Source organism: Quercus robur, chromosome 5 (assembly GCF_932294415.1).
Source record: "Quercus robur chromosome 5, dhQueRobu3.1, whole genome shotgun sequence".
In the NCBI taxonomy this organism is placed as follows: Eukaryota; Viridiplantae; Streptophyta; class Magnoliopsida; order Fagales; family Fagaceae; genus Quercus; species Quercus robur.
Window position 1 is genome coordinate 75,821,840 of NC_065538.1, and position 15,625 is coordinate 75,837,464.

Below are 15,625 nucleotides of genomic sequence, written 5' to 3' on the forward strand. Positions count from 1 at the left end.
AGAAATTATCATTTTACCTGGTACTACGCAATTTAAAAGACTAAAAACATTGTAAACATATAAAAGTAACAAATATTATACACATTGTAAACATATAAAAAGTATACAATAGATTTTCTACTTTTTACAAATATGTACAATATATACTTTTTTGTGTGTTTATAACCTAAATTTACATTAAAAGTATAATGTAAATATATAAATTTTTTTTTTTGGTTAAAGAAAATAGGGGTTAGCTAGGTTACGTTAGCCCCCAAAACAGGGGTTAAAGTTAAAACCCAAGGGCCAAACCTTATGGATGCCCACCATCAAACTTTTGTTAGCAACGAAACTCGAATTGAGGTGAATTAGACGAAATGTTCGAACCTTACTAGCTGGGCTAAATTGCTATTGGCTACTTATTATAAATTTTTGCCTAGTCATAGAAAAAACATAAAATTAAATAGATAAATAAAATAAAAGGCATCCTATAGTTGCAAAGCCCATTTGGGAATGAAAAGGGCGATCATTGGCTCAAAAAGTGAATAATTAAATTAGCCGAGGCTGAGGCAGTGTCAATGGGTGGTGCCGTCGTGGTGGTAATTAAGAACAGAGTAACAGTTGAAGACACTCTGAGTGGAGTTCAAGAACGAATAACAGTTGAGATTAACTAAGGAATTTGAAGCAGTGGAGGCACCAACTGACCAAAGCAAATGTCCCTGTTAAAACCAAGCCAAAGTAAGTAAGTAAGCAAGCAAGCATCTTTCATTTTGATTTCAAATCCATACCTTTCACTCTCTGTTTTGGGTGCTTTAATGTTGGACTACTGGTATATTTGTTGCAGTACACCTTTTCATTATGGTTTCCCAGTTATCTTATTATATATGCAATTATGATCTTGATAGTTTTGGTAATATAGCATGAGTTAATAGTTTTAAATTTGGGAACTTGGGGCGATTTGGTTTGTGGGGTATCTCTTGGCAGGTTTACTATTTTATGTAATTGTTCCTGTTGAGTGAGTTCAAGTCTTGGAGATGAAAGGCTGTGTTGTGAGGGGTTTAATTTGTTCAAATGGTTGAGGACCCTGTGGATTTTTGTTCATGGTGTGTGTTTGAATGTGGTAAGAGAAGATGGATCATAGAACAACCTGTTGAATTACTTTGTGTTTTGGGAAGCTGAACAATCAAATTTTTAGGGTGATGTTACCCACTTGATGTAAAGGTCTTTAGCAAAATTTCCATGTTTCTCTTATGAATATCTCTGGGTATTATTGTAGTGCCTTCAATTGTACTATAAGTTTGTAATTGTCTATGACTAGGCATAGAACACAGTGCACATGCATATGTCTGGATTAGTTATCAACTCTAAGTTCAATTATTAACCATATTCCACAAACTGGGATCTTGTTTGGTCCTCCCGGCAGTTTTCGGTGATAATTTGTTGTTTTAGGTCTTAAGTTGTGGTCTTGCTATTGGCCAATGACCTCTAACTCAAATGGTACCTCCTCCCCTCATAAAATGAAATGGGAGGGTGAGTTCATGCATACAAGATCATTTACTAAATAATCAATGAAAAAAAATAGAGGGGAAGAGGTTGCAAATCAACTGCGTTTCATTTTAAGTATTGATGTGAACTTGGCCAATGCTTTGCCAACTTCTCGAGGCTTACACCCCAAAATTAAACTGCGCAAAAAAAAAAAAAAAACTTTGTCCAATTCCCTTGCCATCATCTAAAGCATTGCTTTCTAATATCTCTTGTAATTGCAAAGATCCTGGACTGCAGATTTTGGCATCTTCTCAAATTGTGAAATCAGATGTATTCATTTCATTGAATCATGAACACTAATAATTTCATTTACATGTCATTTGGGATAAGTTATAAGTAGTTGCTAAATATGCAAGAATCTCCATCAGATAGTGTTTCTTTAACGAGTAAGCTTATTTGTGAATCCATATATCACAGCTAGTGATCCTAACCTTGCAACCACAACAGAAACATTGAAGGTTCTTGACTCATATGAATCAGACATAATTAAGCTGGGTACAACACATTCTGATCCTTTGGTTGATGGTCTGGCTATCCATGTTTATAGTTGTCTTTTATGTTTGTTAAATTTAATGTGTGGACTTCTCTTAATGATGTCTTTTTGTTTATGCTGCAGCTACATGTTCTTTGGCAAGATGGACCAATCATAATGCACTTATTTCTATGCTGAAGGAGATAGGACCAGTATACCATGCCATTTTTTGTCATCATCAGATCAAGATACATTGATACGCTCAATTACTTTCTTGTGCCTTTTCATATGTTTTGTGTTAACATCAACTATCAAGTCTTTTTCAGATGTTCGTGAAGCATAGTAATTTGACTTATGCCATAACACCTTTGTTATTAGTGAAAACTCATTTGCTGAAGTGGATTTGAAAAAACTCTTCCTGCTATAGTATCGTTATGCTTGTTGCACAAAAAAAAAATTGATAAGTTGTTGATATGGCATTCTTGATATAATGTAGTGTAGTAAATATTTTTACAATAATAGCAACAAGTCAACAAGAATAATGGTTGTTGTTGTTATCATCAATCATTTTAATGTGCCAGCCAAAACATAAGGATTCTACATTAGTTATATGTTTATAGTATTTTCTTATTGTTCCATTTGTATTATATATATATATATATGTTGTTGTTGTTGTTGTTGTTATTGTTACAAAATTCCATGCTTGTTTTGATATCTTCTGTTATGTTGGAATTATCTTTCTAATGTACCCTGTATGACACTGAAGGTCTTTCTACTCTTGTCATATGAGAAAGTAGATTCAAGTAACCGTTCTAGAAGTTTCTCTCGTAAATATCTGCATATGGCTCAAGAGATTGTCAATTTGTTGACAATGAATTCGTGGTTCTTAAAAAAATGGAAGTTCACACCTCTATTCTTGGTGTGATGTTGCTTTAACTAGCTTGGTATACTTCCCTAATTTTGCACATGCAAGAATAGTCTACTGACTTATAGTGAACCACATACCTAAAAAGACTTATTACTGATACAGGTCTAATTTATTGGACACTCATTTTCTTGATTTTGGTCTCCATCGAACTTCAAGACAAAAAAACTAAAATTCCATCCATTCTAAATTTTTTTTTTTAATTTTTTTTAATTTTTAATGACTGTTTTTATGGCTCTTGAGTACTTAACAGTACTAGTGTAATTCATCTATATGATTTAAGAAAGTGGATGTACCTCATTAGAGAATTCATGTTGTAATGAGGACTTGTAGTTTATCTTTTTATTCCGTGAGTGCAATGAAATTTGTAAGTATTAACAATTATTTTTCAGAATAGTAAAGTATCCAACCCAGGAACTTAATTTCCTAATCTTTCATGAAAGGACTCTATACCCATCTTATATGAAGAAGTTGTCTTAGCTCTTGCAAGCAACTCTTTTTAATACAGTGGTGAAAATTCTTTCAGAAAAAGAGAAATAAAATTATCTTGCAACCTCATTTATGCTGAAGAGTTAATTGTTGATTCTTCTGAATACTAGGTAAGCTCAGTTATGTGCCCCTAAATGGTATTTATGTTTAGGAAGTAAATGTGTGAGAAATCTAGTTGTGGTGCTGGGTGTGTAGATAGTATGCCATTTCAATAATTTAATTTTAAATACCTATGGGTTCATTATATTTGTATCGTACGTCGATGTACAACTCTGTCATCTGTAAAGATGCTTGAAATGTAGCAAATACCCTTGCCTAGCATGAGAAGTGGTCATTTAACAAGGACTTTAGGTTGATGATATGAGTGATTTCTAATTCTATACAAAAGCTTGATGCTTCAATTTTTATGACTTGCAATTATCAAGCATGTAGTAGTTGGCTTTGGCATAACAAATCCTGAGCATGAAAAACAGGTTAGGTTTAGAACATATAACATTAAATGCTTGTGCAGGTTGTTCCACCCATGTTGGCATGTATTACTAAATTGTAAATTATGGTAGCTAGATGGGGAGCTGATGGTGTAAGTGTTGGTGGAGTGCTAAGGTGAAGCTGTTGATTTGCAAAATCCTCCAAGAAAGGTTTGAAGGAACTGGAAATTTTCACAAAATCCCTAAAATCTGCACTTGATTGAGAAAAACTTTTATGGGATAAAATCAAGCTTGTGGTAATTCTTGTTGTCAACTTTGACATGCATTAGAATCAAATAAGAATACATTTTGTTTAACATTGTGACATATGTTGACAACTTCAAAAATTTTCCATTTTTTTGAGCAAATAGTAGATTTTTTTTCCCTTTTTGTTTCTCAAACCGCCAAGAGCCATCAATCTTGGTTCCCATATTAGGCAACCTAGTAAGCGCAAAAGGTCAGTCATATAGCCATACGTTTAATTTGTGATCATCTCAAAGACTTGCTACCAATTATAGAAGACTATCAACTCAAAACTCACTTATTAAAAAAAAAAAAAACTAATTAAGGAAATAGGAATAGAAATCATCTGTTACATATTTTGTGTTTTACTTTTATCTTCTACCAATCACAATTTATCATGTGTTTAAGTGGCTAAGGAACAAAATAAAACAAAACCAATACAAAACAAAACAAAACAAAAAAAAAGTAAAAAAAATGTTTTGTAATACATACTGCCAGAGTGCCAGTGTCTAAATGTAAAACAATAATACTAAAAAAAACTTCACAAAAATAAAAAAATTCCCTATTGCAACTTTAAATGTTGGAAAATTTTCTTCATCCAAAAAACTCAAATAGATCTCTACTAATCTGTTGAATTAATTTGACTAATACATCTTGCTGGTGTCAAATATAAAACAATAATACTAAAATAAGCTTCACAAAAAAAAAAAAAAAAAAAAATCTCTATTCTTTAAATGTAGGAAAATTTTCTTCATCAAAAAAACTTAGATAAATATCTACCAAACCGTCGACTTAATCTAGCTAAAACCTTTACATATTTTTTCTTATTCTCTTCAAATCAACAAGTTCAAAATCTGAATGAAAGGGGAAAATTCCCATCGGCCTGGTCCGGATCCACACATTGCTCATTTTCGAATTTCCGCTTCTAAAGTCGTAGTGTATCATGTTGGTATCGTCTCCCATCAACATAATATCAGAACTTTGGAAAGCAACTGGATAACAAGAAGCACTAAGTTTTGCAGGTTCAATACTCACAGTTTGTTTCTTACTCCATACTTGATTTTCCATCATCCATACTTGTATATCACATCCTTTCTTGCAAAGCATCCCAACACGCCCTTGGTAGTCAACAAGTTTCATGGGATCGAAATAGTTTTTCTTGCATAATGGAAAAGGTAGATCAAATGTTGTGCATGTGTTGGAATCGACATGAAAAACGAACACCATATTGTTGTTTGTTAGCCAATAAAGAGAGCCAGAAACAGATACAACTGGGTCATGAAATCCCAACCACTCATCTTTGGGCAACATTACTACATCTTTCAACTTTTTCCATGCCCACGCTTTTGAATCAAAAATCTCACAAAAAAGAAAAGAATACTTCATAGACTTATAGGTCATAATTGTACGCAGGGAGTGTGTTGAAAATCTGATGATCTTATAGTGCAAAGGATTTGACTTGAGCACAACCATTGCACATCTTACAGTGCAATACCGAGTTCTAGGATTTGGTATCTTCTTCCACTGTTTAGTACTGGGCTTGCAAACATAATATTTATGATTTCTACAACTATAATTATCCACGCACAGAAGAAGACCTTGTTTAGTGGCAGCTATAATGGAGACCGGACCAGGTATGAAATCGAGCGAGAGTTTAGATTTAGGATCCGGTTCATTGATGGATACAAACTTGTTGACGGGTTTGCCCCATTCTAAACTTCCAATGAAAAAACCATCAATTGTTTTGGTTCTTTCACTATGTGCCTGTATGAAACTTGAGTCATACGTGATCAAGTTCCAATCCTTTGAAACAAGTCTGCACCGCCCAATATCTCCTGATGTTACCCGGCTCAAAATCTCAAAGATCATATCCTTAGGAAGAGTAGGAGACTCCTCCTTTTTCTTTGTCTTGCGTAGAACCATGAAGCAAAGTTTCCTAAACCAAGAAAAAACCAAGAAGCAGACTGAGAAAAATGAAGGCTGTGATATGTTTAGGTTGTGACAAATACGTATGAAAAGTTATTTAAACAGAAGAAGAAGAAGCAGCAGGGAACGTGAGAAAGTTCAGCCGTTTGGTATTAACAAGAACAAGAAAGAGAAGAACAGGTTTCAGTATGGATTTGCTGCTCCTATTAGAGATTTTACGGAATAGAAAGATGACACCAATGACTGAGTAGGGTTTGGTGCTTATTTATAGGAGTGTGTAGTCGGTGCTGAACAATTAGAAGAGTTTTAGTTGAAAGTAAATTATCCTAACATAGTTGAACTGTAATAGAAATAGGACTATGAAATAATAATTAAATTGAACTCAAGTCTAATAGAAATAGGACTATGAAATATGAAATAATAATTAAATTGAACTTTGTAGGTCGGTGCTAAACAATTAGTAGAGGTTTTTTTTTAATGAAAAATTAGTAGAGTTTTAGTTGAAAGTAAATTATTATAACATAACAATAGATAGTATTAGCTTAGCTACCTTTTTTTTTTTTTTTTTTTTTTTTTTTTTAAAGGTCGAATTCTATGAGGAAGAGGAGTTCGAAATATTATAGGAATAGCAACATTAATTTTGATATCGCATACCTTTCCCCAACAGGACAAACCTGCACATGGGCGGTGCAGACTTGTTTTCCAAGGACAAACCTTTCCCCATCTCGGATGTTATCCCAATGGCCAATCAGCTCCTCTTGGATTTTGTCAAGGCCAACCCATAGACATCGCATACTCCTCCAACCCATACATGGTCTCCTCCACCTTCCCCTCCCATCGACAAAATTAATTTTGGGGGTGCAGTTTTTAAAGAGATTGGTGAAGCAAGACTTGGGGTAATTATCCCCAATTTACAAGGATGGAATCTGGATTCAAATTTAGGGGAACTGAAGTTCTTTGTTTAAAGATTTTAAAAAATTGGAATATCAATACTAGAGGATGACAACAATGCATTATTAGTATTAATTTTTTTAATTATGTGTATTTTTTCTTTTGAAGAAAAATCAATAATAAAAATTTATAAACAAGAGTTTTGTAAGTCAATTGGCAAGTCCTAATATTTTCAAGGTTTGATGAAAGTTAGTCCGATTCTTTTATTCTATCCACATTATAATTTTTTTTTAAATTATTCTTTTCACATAATTCAATAACTAATAACTTTGTAATGCTATATATATAACAACTAAAATAATGATTAATAAACATAATGCATTAATATTTAGCGAAAAAAAGGGTGAGAGAATTATTGGTGTCTTGGTAAGGTTGAGATTTTTCCTTTAAAAAAATTGCAAGTTTGAAAAAATAGTATTTAAAAAAAAAATCTATTAAACAATTACATGATAACGGGTGGTAACTTTGAGTCTTTAACTAAGTAAATAATAAAGTTTTTCCAATCATTACATTAATTTGGCTAAGACACAAATTTTATTACCAATAGACAAATCACACACATGCTTTGGTGGCATTTAAGTAAGGCACAAAACAATAAATTGTTGTTGTTTCACACGTGTATTACAATTTATGCATGCATATCAAGTGTGTCCCAAAGTTAATAAAACATTAAAATCAATAAATTCTATCATTCAAAAAATAAATAATTTTTTTTCACGGTTTGAGTTAAAGATACCAATTGATCCAAGTTGTTGGTGATACTAACTAGTGTGTGGATGGAGTGATCGGTGGCATAGGAGTTGTCTATGTGGCTATGGGGGTGGAATCATTTGAGAGGGGCATAAAACTTTCAAATGAGAACGAGAAATTGGGTAAAGGTTATTGGGTTTTTGTGATTTTTTTTGCTAGGATTTGTAATTGATTTGTTGTTATTGTTTTTGCTTAGACTAGATTTATGATTAGTCCAAAGATTTTTATTATTATCCGGATATGGTTTTTTTTTTTTTTTTAAGATTTTTTTGTTATCCATTTTTGGGATTTCATGGGTTAGTTTGTAAATTTTTTGAGAAGGGGGGCCAAGTAATAAATTTTAGAGCCAAAAGTAAATTTTTTTATGTTGATATATATACACTAGTTGATTTTTTTTTCAAAGGCTGGGGGGCATGGCCCCCCTCAGCCCCATGCTAGTTCGTCACTGAGGGAATAGTTTGAGTTTTAGCATATTTGGCATAGAAAGTTCTTATCCCACATTTGGTTGCTGCTGTTGAAGCCATGGCTGTAGTGAGCGCTCTAAGCTTTTCCCAAGAACTCAACTTTACCTGTTGAAGGTGACTTTGAGATTATCATTAAAGCTCTTGATAGTGAAGATGAATTTCTCTCGGACATCTTATAGCTGAGGCTAAACTCTTTTTAGGATCTTTTTGTTTTCTTAGTTTTTCTCAGATTTGTAGATAAAGGAATTCTGTTGCTTTATTAGACATGTTAGTGGTCTTAATGTGTGGATGGAGGATGTTCCTCTGCGCTTAAACTCTGTTTCTCTTAACGGATTTTAGCTAATTGTTTCTAATAAAATGCAAGGTACTTTTTCTCACAAATTCAGGATGTTTATATCAGGACCAATGGAGAAACAGTTTGGTTCATAATGGCCTATTATTTATATCTGGCCTAATAGAGATACGGGGTTTATCGCAATCAGCAAATCCAATTAAGTATAATAATTATATGTTGGTGAGTCTGGCAAAGCAATACAACAAATTAAGTGGCGAATATCACCCAAAAAAAAAAAAAAAAAAAAAAAAAAACAAACAAACAAACAAAAAATTAAGAGGCTGCTCAGTCAATTCAAATTAGGATGTAACTACAAATTGTTTCTTCAATCTCATTTGGTTTCAGTGTGTTTCTTAATTAATAGTTCTACACAGCTAATTACTGTTTTATCTGTTATGTTTGTTTTCTTTATTTCCTTTCTTCCTGTGAACATTGTGAAGCCTGTGTTAACATTTTGTAGAGTACGTAGTCAAGATTTTTGTTTTGTTCATGTCAATCTATCATTTAAAGTTGGTTACACTGCCTATATCATGCCACTTAGGTTAGGCCAAATGTAGAAACTCATGCCTCAGGGCTCAGGGTCAGGGTGGTTCTCTTTTTATCCTTTATTTTTGACCAAAATTTGGAGTTGGACCATCCATTCAACCCACTATTATTTTAGTATTTTGAACCCAGATACAGAGTTGAAGAGCTGGTAGAAGCATGAACATAATTTTCGGCAAGCCCTATACTGCTATACCAAAATATTTATACTCTAAATTCCACATGTTAAAAACATGGGAAGAAGATCTCTAAATTTAAATTCCATTTGATCATTGATAGACATATTTTTAATGGTCTTTAACCATGGTTAGGTATCCATAATTTATTAGTGCAGTAGAATTTTAGCAAATTTTTATCATTTCATAATGATTAATGACAGATAAAGTAAATGCAAATCAAATTTATAACGTGGATTCAAGTTTACCTTGTATGAGTATTTCTAAAAAAGATAAATAAAAGGCTAAATTTAAAAAAAATCTTTTAAACAATTGACAAAGAATTCCGTATGAACTGGACCATTTTTATGCACACAAAAAAGAGGACTATATATATATTCTTTTTCTAGAAACAAACATACACACAAGGGCCATTTAAAGCTTATGGTTACATAATATTTGACCCAAAATACAAAAAAAAAAAAAAAGCACTCCCTTATTGAAAGTAATTATTTTTAAAGATTTTTTTGGTTTACTTTTAAAGTTTCAAAAAGTTTTTTCATGTGGGGATTTGACCAAATTATTGTTGAAAGATTTTTTTAAGAGATAGTTTCAACCTATGATATCTATTCCTAATGATAACTCCTGTTGAGCGAATTATTTAGAATGGTAAGAAGTTTCACCTTTTGCTATGATGTTAACCAAATATTCAATTGGTTAGAACTTGTCTTATCATATTCATATATATATATATATATATATATAAAGTAAAATAACAATGTAAATTAAATCTAAATTTGTTTCTAATTTTTATATAATTTTGAGTCAAATGTTCAAATTATTTTTTCTTAAATTTGGTGTCAAGTAATTCATTCATTCACAAAAACATTCAAATGTTCAAATGATCACCTTATTATCATCATTATTGAATGTTTTTGTGTGTGAACATGATATACAACCTAGTTTGTATAAATTTCAAAACTTAATTTAACAAAATATAGTAAACAATGTGTTTAATAGTCACACATGTATTCATCTTTCTTCCCCCTGTCAACTTCAAGAGACTTGTACCTTAATTGGCATCTCTTCATATTCAAAATACTCAGCTTGGGGGTTTAGGGGGAGAAAATGTTCGAGTTGTGGGGTTAGCAACATATTGTAACTATCTCAAAAAAAAAAAAAAAAAAAAAAACCATTCCTCCTAACATTTAAAAATATTGCAACCAAATTTAGTTTCCACATGTAACAATAAAGTTGATACAAACAAAAAATTATTATAATTTCATAACATTTCCAAATTGTCCTACCACTTCACACATTAAGAGGGTGTTTGCTTTGAGGAAAAAAGTGTTATATTTCATATTCATTTTCAGTTTTTTGCAAGACCCACCACTAAAAAATTGGTTTGGTTATGTTATTTGAATTAAGTTTTCATTTTTAGTATAAAAAAATTTGATTTGAATACAAAAATTGAATACATCGTTTGGTCATTTTCCTTCTTGTGAGAATGGATACAATAACATTTGTAAAAAAAGAATTTCATGGGTCCCACTAATAGTGAGTTGTCTCATCAATAAATCTCTCTCTAGCAGATTGGCGTGTGAAAGGGGAGATCAGTGAAGGTGTGTGGTAGTGGTGGCTTCGCCGCAAAGCACACAACTTCAATGTTGGTGTTAACCCCTCTCACTCTCAATCAAAGGATGTCACTCTTTCTTAAGCAAAATTTGATCAGTTTATGGCCAATGCTTATTGCCAGCGAATTCCTTCTAGGGTTGGTATTTGTTTTGGAGTTGGTTTGTTGAAATGGTTATGGTGATTTTTTGTTTGAAGGTGTATCTGATGGTGGATTTAAGGTGTTTAGGGGGTAAGTTTACTGAAATTTGTTTGTATTTATGGGTTGTGTGTATGGAGGGGATGAAAAACTGATGTGTTGTGTTGTTTCTTCTGTTTTTTATTCATTGGGGTTGTCAAAAAAAAGTTAGGGGAAGACAATACAAAAACTAGAATAGAAAATTGGTGCCCAAAAAAAAAAAAAAAGAGTACTAGATTTGAGTATAGAAAATGAATGCACACCCAATACAAACTAAACAAGGCCTAACTAAAAAAAAAAAAAAAAAAAAAAGGAATATAATTTTTTTTTAATGGTTCATATGGCCTACCAATAGTATAACTTTCCACACAAATAAAAATATTAAAACAAACTAGCCTCATCATACGCACTAAGCACGTGCGATGAGGCTCTTATTTATTTATTTATTTTGAGTTTAATATAATTTTTTAATTTGAATTTGTCTATTGTTAGTAAAGTTGCACAAGAAAGGATTTTTATAAAACTAAAATTTACGATTTGAGATTGAGTAAATTGCTGGGTTTAGTGTGTACTAATTTTTAGGAAAAAATATATCAAAAATACGTGAGATAAGTTTAGATAGAAAGTATGCTAATTTTTAGGAAAAAAGTTTCTCTGGTAGTTTTTTTTTTTGAATTACAATTTTAACCCAATTTTTTATTTTTTAAGAATAAGGATTATTTAATTAGATTAAAGATATTTTTTACATTTTTTGAAACTATAACTAACTTTCTGAATTTTCATAATGTAGAGTTAATCATCATTTAATTAAAATATACGAGCATTAAAGACAACCAAAGGATCCGTGGCGCAATGGTAGCGCGTCTGACTCCAGATCAGAAGGTTGCGTGTTCGATTCACGTCGGGTTCAATTCCCCTGTTCGATCCTTCCTTTTTTGTTTGTTTTTTATTTTTCTTCTTCTCTATTCAGAAACACTAAAACCCTAGAAAAAACTCACTTGCTTAACTCAGTCACACACACACACCCACTTCACTAAAACCCCAATCATTCTCTCAGAATCAAAATCCATTTCTGATTTACTCTCTCTTCATTTCTCTCGAACCCAAAAAATAAAAAACCATGTCCCTCACCACTCGTCTCCGCCACTCCCTCACCTACTCCCACCGCGTCGCCACCCACCTCCATCACTTCTACTCCACCTCATCCATCCTCTCCCAAAACTCCTCCACCCCACTCTCCTCCAAGTCCAAGACCCGATCGGCACTCTCCCTCCTCAAATCCGAGCAAAACCCACACAAAATCCTCGAAATCTGCCACGCCGCTTCTCTCACCCCCGAGTCCCACCTCGACCGCGTCGCTTTCTCCGTCGCCATTTCCAAGCTCTCCGAATCCAACCACTTCGACACAATCCGCCAGTTCCTCGACGACCTCCTAACCTCTCGCCCCGACCTCAAAACGGAGCGTTTCGCTTCTCACGCTATCGTTCTGTACGGTCAAGCCAAGATGATCCCACAAGCCATTGACACTTTCAAGCGAATTCACGATCTGGGTATTCCTCGAACCGTTAAATCTCTCAACGCTTTGCTTTTTGCTTGTCTTTTGTCTAAGGATTACAAGGAGCTGAACCGGGTTTATATTGAGTTTCCGAAGTTTTATGAGATTCTGCCGAATTTGGATACGTTTAATACGGTGATTAAAGGGTTTTCGGAATCGGGTTCGACCAGTTCTGGGTACTCTGTCTTGGCTGAGATGGAGAGGAAGTCTGTGAAGCCGAATGCCACTACTTTTGGGAATTTGCTTGCTGGGTTTTATAAGGAGGAGAAGTTTGAGGATGTTGGGAAAGTTTTGAAATTGATGGAGAGCCATGGAGTGAATAGGGGTATTGGTACTTATAACATTAGGATTCAGAGTTTGTGTAAGTTGAAGAAGTCTTCTGAGGCTAAGGCTTTGATGGATGGAATGTTGTCGAGGGGGATGAAGCCGAATTCGGATACTTATTCCCATTTGATTCATGGGTTTTGTAAGGAAGGGGATTTGGAGGAAGGTAAGAAGCTCTTGAAGAGTATGAAGAGTAGGGGTATTCAACCGAGTAGCGATTGTTATTATTCATTGGTGTATTTCCTGTGCCAAGGAAAGGATTTCGATGCTGCCTTATCCATTGCTAAGGAGAGTATGGAGAAGGGTTGGGTCCCGAATTTTGGGACAATGAAGTCGCTCGTGGAGGGACTTGTGGGAGTTTCGAAGGTTGATGAGGCTCGAGAGGTTATTAAACAAGTCAAGGAGAAAGTCACAAAGAATGTCGAAATGTGGGATGAAATTGAAGCTGGCTTGCCTCAGTAAAAAGAATTGCTTGGTGGTGCAAGCTGAATGAGATTATGGAAATTTATTTGATGATCACGAAATGTATTCATGGGAAACGGTACTCTCCCTAGTCCATAGAGTTTCTATTTTGTTTTCCCTTTCATTTCGTTTGTTGAATTATGATCCACACCTGTTATAATCAGGTGAAGATGTTGTTTTGTTTGGATGGTCCTGGTTGAGGAAACTTTATCTCATTGGTTATTCCATTGTGGGAAAGGTTTAGTTTTATCTTTTGTAGAAAATCAGATTTTTCTTATGATTAAAAACTCTCTGCCTTTTTGTCTTTGATGTTTATCCTAGTGGAACTACAGTCGATATGAGTAGCCATAGGATCAGGTTTTTGAGATGATTTTCCTACGTAGGAAAACTCATTTTTTAATTGGGGAAGGTTTTCATTGGGGTACCTCTATTTGGCTCTTTGAGAGTATATGGACTTTTAGTCGTCTTTTGCCATTGGTACAGTAGTATTCTGTCATTGGCGAGCCCACTCTTCTTTCACGAAAGTTGGAATGATTGTATGTGACTTTTTTTCACTGTGTTTTATTTACTATTTTTATCATTGCTCCTGTGACATGATCAATCTTTTATATCTTGGACAGGATAGAGGTTCCCATGATGTCATCAACTCCATTGTTTAGAAAGTTCTTTTGACCACCTCATGGAGTAATTTGTTTCTGTGTGCATGTTATCCTAATCACGTACTTCAAGAGCAAGGGAACAATTCTCTGTAATATTCTTGTAAATATACATACATTAATGCATTCACACTTTTAAACTTTTTACTTCTCATTGTAATGTGGGCAAGCCCTTACTTGACGACACTAATGTGCACTTTAGATCATATTAGAATTGAAAAAACGAAAAAAGGGTAAATATTTCATGTATCAACTTGGAGGCCTTGAATTTATTTAAGTCCAGAACTTTAGTGGCAGTAGGTCCTGATGTTATATTTTAAATATTTGGATTCCTGGCAATTAAGTAGGGAGCTGCTCAGGAGATGCTAACTGACCCAAGGTCATTAGCATTACGCACTGTATTATGAATGTGGAACAAAATTTTGGGGAAAAAAAACTTCTAATGTATTTGGCAACCTGGAATTCTATACCGGCACTGAGCAAAAACTCTGATTCAGCAAGGATTCGTTTGATTGATATAAGTGTTTATGCTATAGAAAGACTTTTTGATTGAAAAAGAGCTGCTGTTATGAGATTCTTGTGGGTTCTGATTCAGCAAGTTGTCTTTTGTGTTATGCTTGATCTGGATAACTGATAAGAAGCGGGAGTTTGTGGCCATTATCTATCTGCAAGGTGCTTCGTGTACTTGGAGGAAGACTGTATGGAGATTCATTTTGAACCCCTTAGTACCTCCTGGAATGAGGTTTTTGAAGGAGGTTGTTTCCTTGATGATGTGTATAGTAGCTACTTGTTTCTTGGTAGAAGCTTATTGCCCTCTAGCAGGTTCCAGTGATCTCTGGAAAATTGGCATAGATTAAGACATCTCAAGTTTGATATGTTAGTAGATGTGCATCAAGAGTTCCTCTTGATATTGCTTTTGAAGCTCTACTGTTGATGTAAATCTTGTTTGGTTGCAATTGAACATTTTAAGTCATTATTATCTCCTTCTAGAGAGACTATTGATTCATGACAGTTTCGTAATTGGTAATTTGCAGTTGCAGGTGCAGTTGTTGAGTTTTGAACTCAGTGCAGTTGTTGAGTTTTGAACTCACGACTTTACCTTCTTTGTTTCTACTTCTCGAGGGTGGAAAGAAATTCACGACTTTATACTCCACTTTGCTCTAAGAGAGAAGTGTCATTTGAGATGGAGCTGCACTTTGAATCGAAACATTTTGATGAAGAAGCTAGCAATTAACCTTAGTTTCATCTGTTGTGTTTTTCAAAACTTATGCTTGGAACGCATTTCACTTTTTTTTTTTTTTTTTTTTTTTGTATATTTTCAGAAAAGTTTGGAAGCCTGGCAGAACCATTTTGAGTTGCTAGGGGGGCATTCTTTCGAGGATGAGGAAGCTTGATGAGCTATTTTTTCTCAAAAAAAGAAAAGAAAAAAGAGAGCTTTTAATCGCATCCTATATTTCGATTAAGATTTCAGACTTCTTGCAGACCCTTTTGCCTTAATTGACAGGCTTAGTGGAAGATCCCATTTGTGAATCAAAGGGAGAGATAGTAATGCATTCCTATAATCGTTTGATTAAA

At 33.8% G+C, this 15,625-nt stretch overlaps 2 protein-coding genes and 1 non-coding gene across 4 annotated transcripts; 2 read left to right on the plus strand and 1 right to left on the minus strand.

The window, feature by feature from the left end:
- Nucleotides 1–4,930: 4,930 nt before the first annotated feature.
- LOC126728721 (F-box protein At5g49610-like) lies at nt 4,931–6,840 on the minus strand. The gene is made up of 2 exons (XM_050434509.1): nt 6,701–6,840; nt 4,931–6,056 (listed from the first exon to the last, which is right to left on the minus strand). The coding sequence occupies exons 1-2, from the start codon at nt 6,838–6,840 to the stop codon at nt 4,931–4,933; spliced, it is 1,266 nt and encodes a 421-aa protein (XP_050290466.1).
- A 5,051-nt stretch (nt 6,841–11,891) lies between these two features.
- TRNAW-CCA (transfer RNA tryptophan (anticodon CCA)) lies at nt 11,892–11,963 on the plus strand. Its single transcript has one exon. It is a non-coding gene; the product is annotated as a tRNA-Trp (tRNA).
- Nucleotides 11,964–12,010: 47 nt separating this feature from the next.
- Nucleotides 12,011–15,052, plus strand: LOC126727123 (pentatricopeptide repeat-containing protein At1g61870, mitochondrial-like). 2 transcript variants are annotated; one of them, XM_050432632.1, is made up of 2 exons: nt 12,011–13,473; nt 14,015–15,052. In XM_050432632.1, the coding sequence occupies exon 1, from the start codon at nt 12,174–12,176 to the stop codon at nt 13,392–13,394; it is 1,221 nt and encodes a 406-aa protein (XP_050288589.1). In that variant the 5' UTR covers nt 12,011–12,173; the 3' UTR covers nt 13,395–13,473; nt 14,015–15,052. The 2 variants fall into 2 exon arrangements, with proteins under 2 accessions (XP_050288589.1, XP_050288590.1); XM_050432633.1 differs by having other exon boundaries at nt 14,020–15,052.
- The last annotated feature ends 573 nt before the right edge of the window (nt 15,053–15,625 follow it).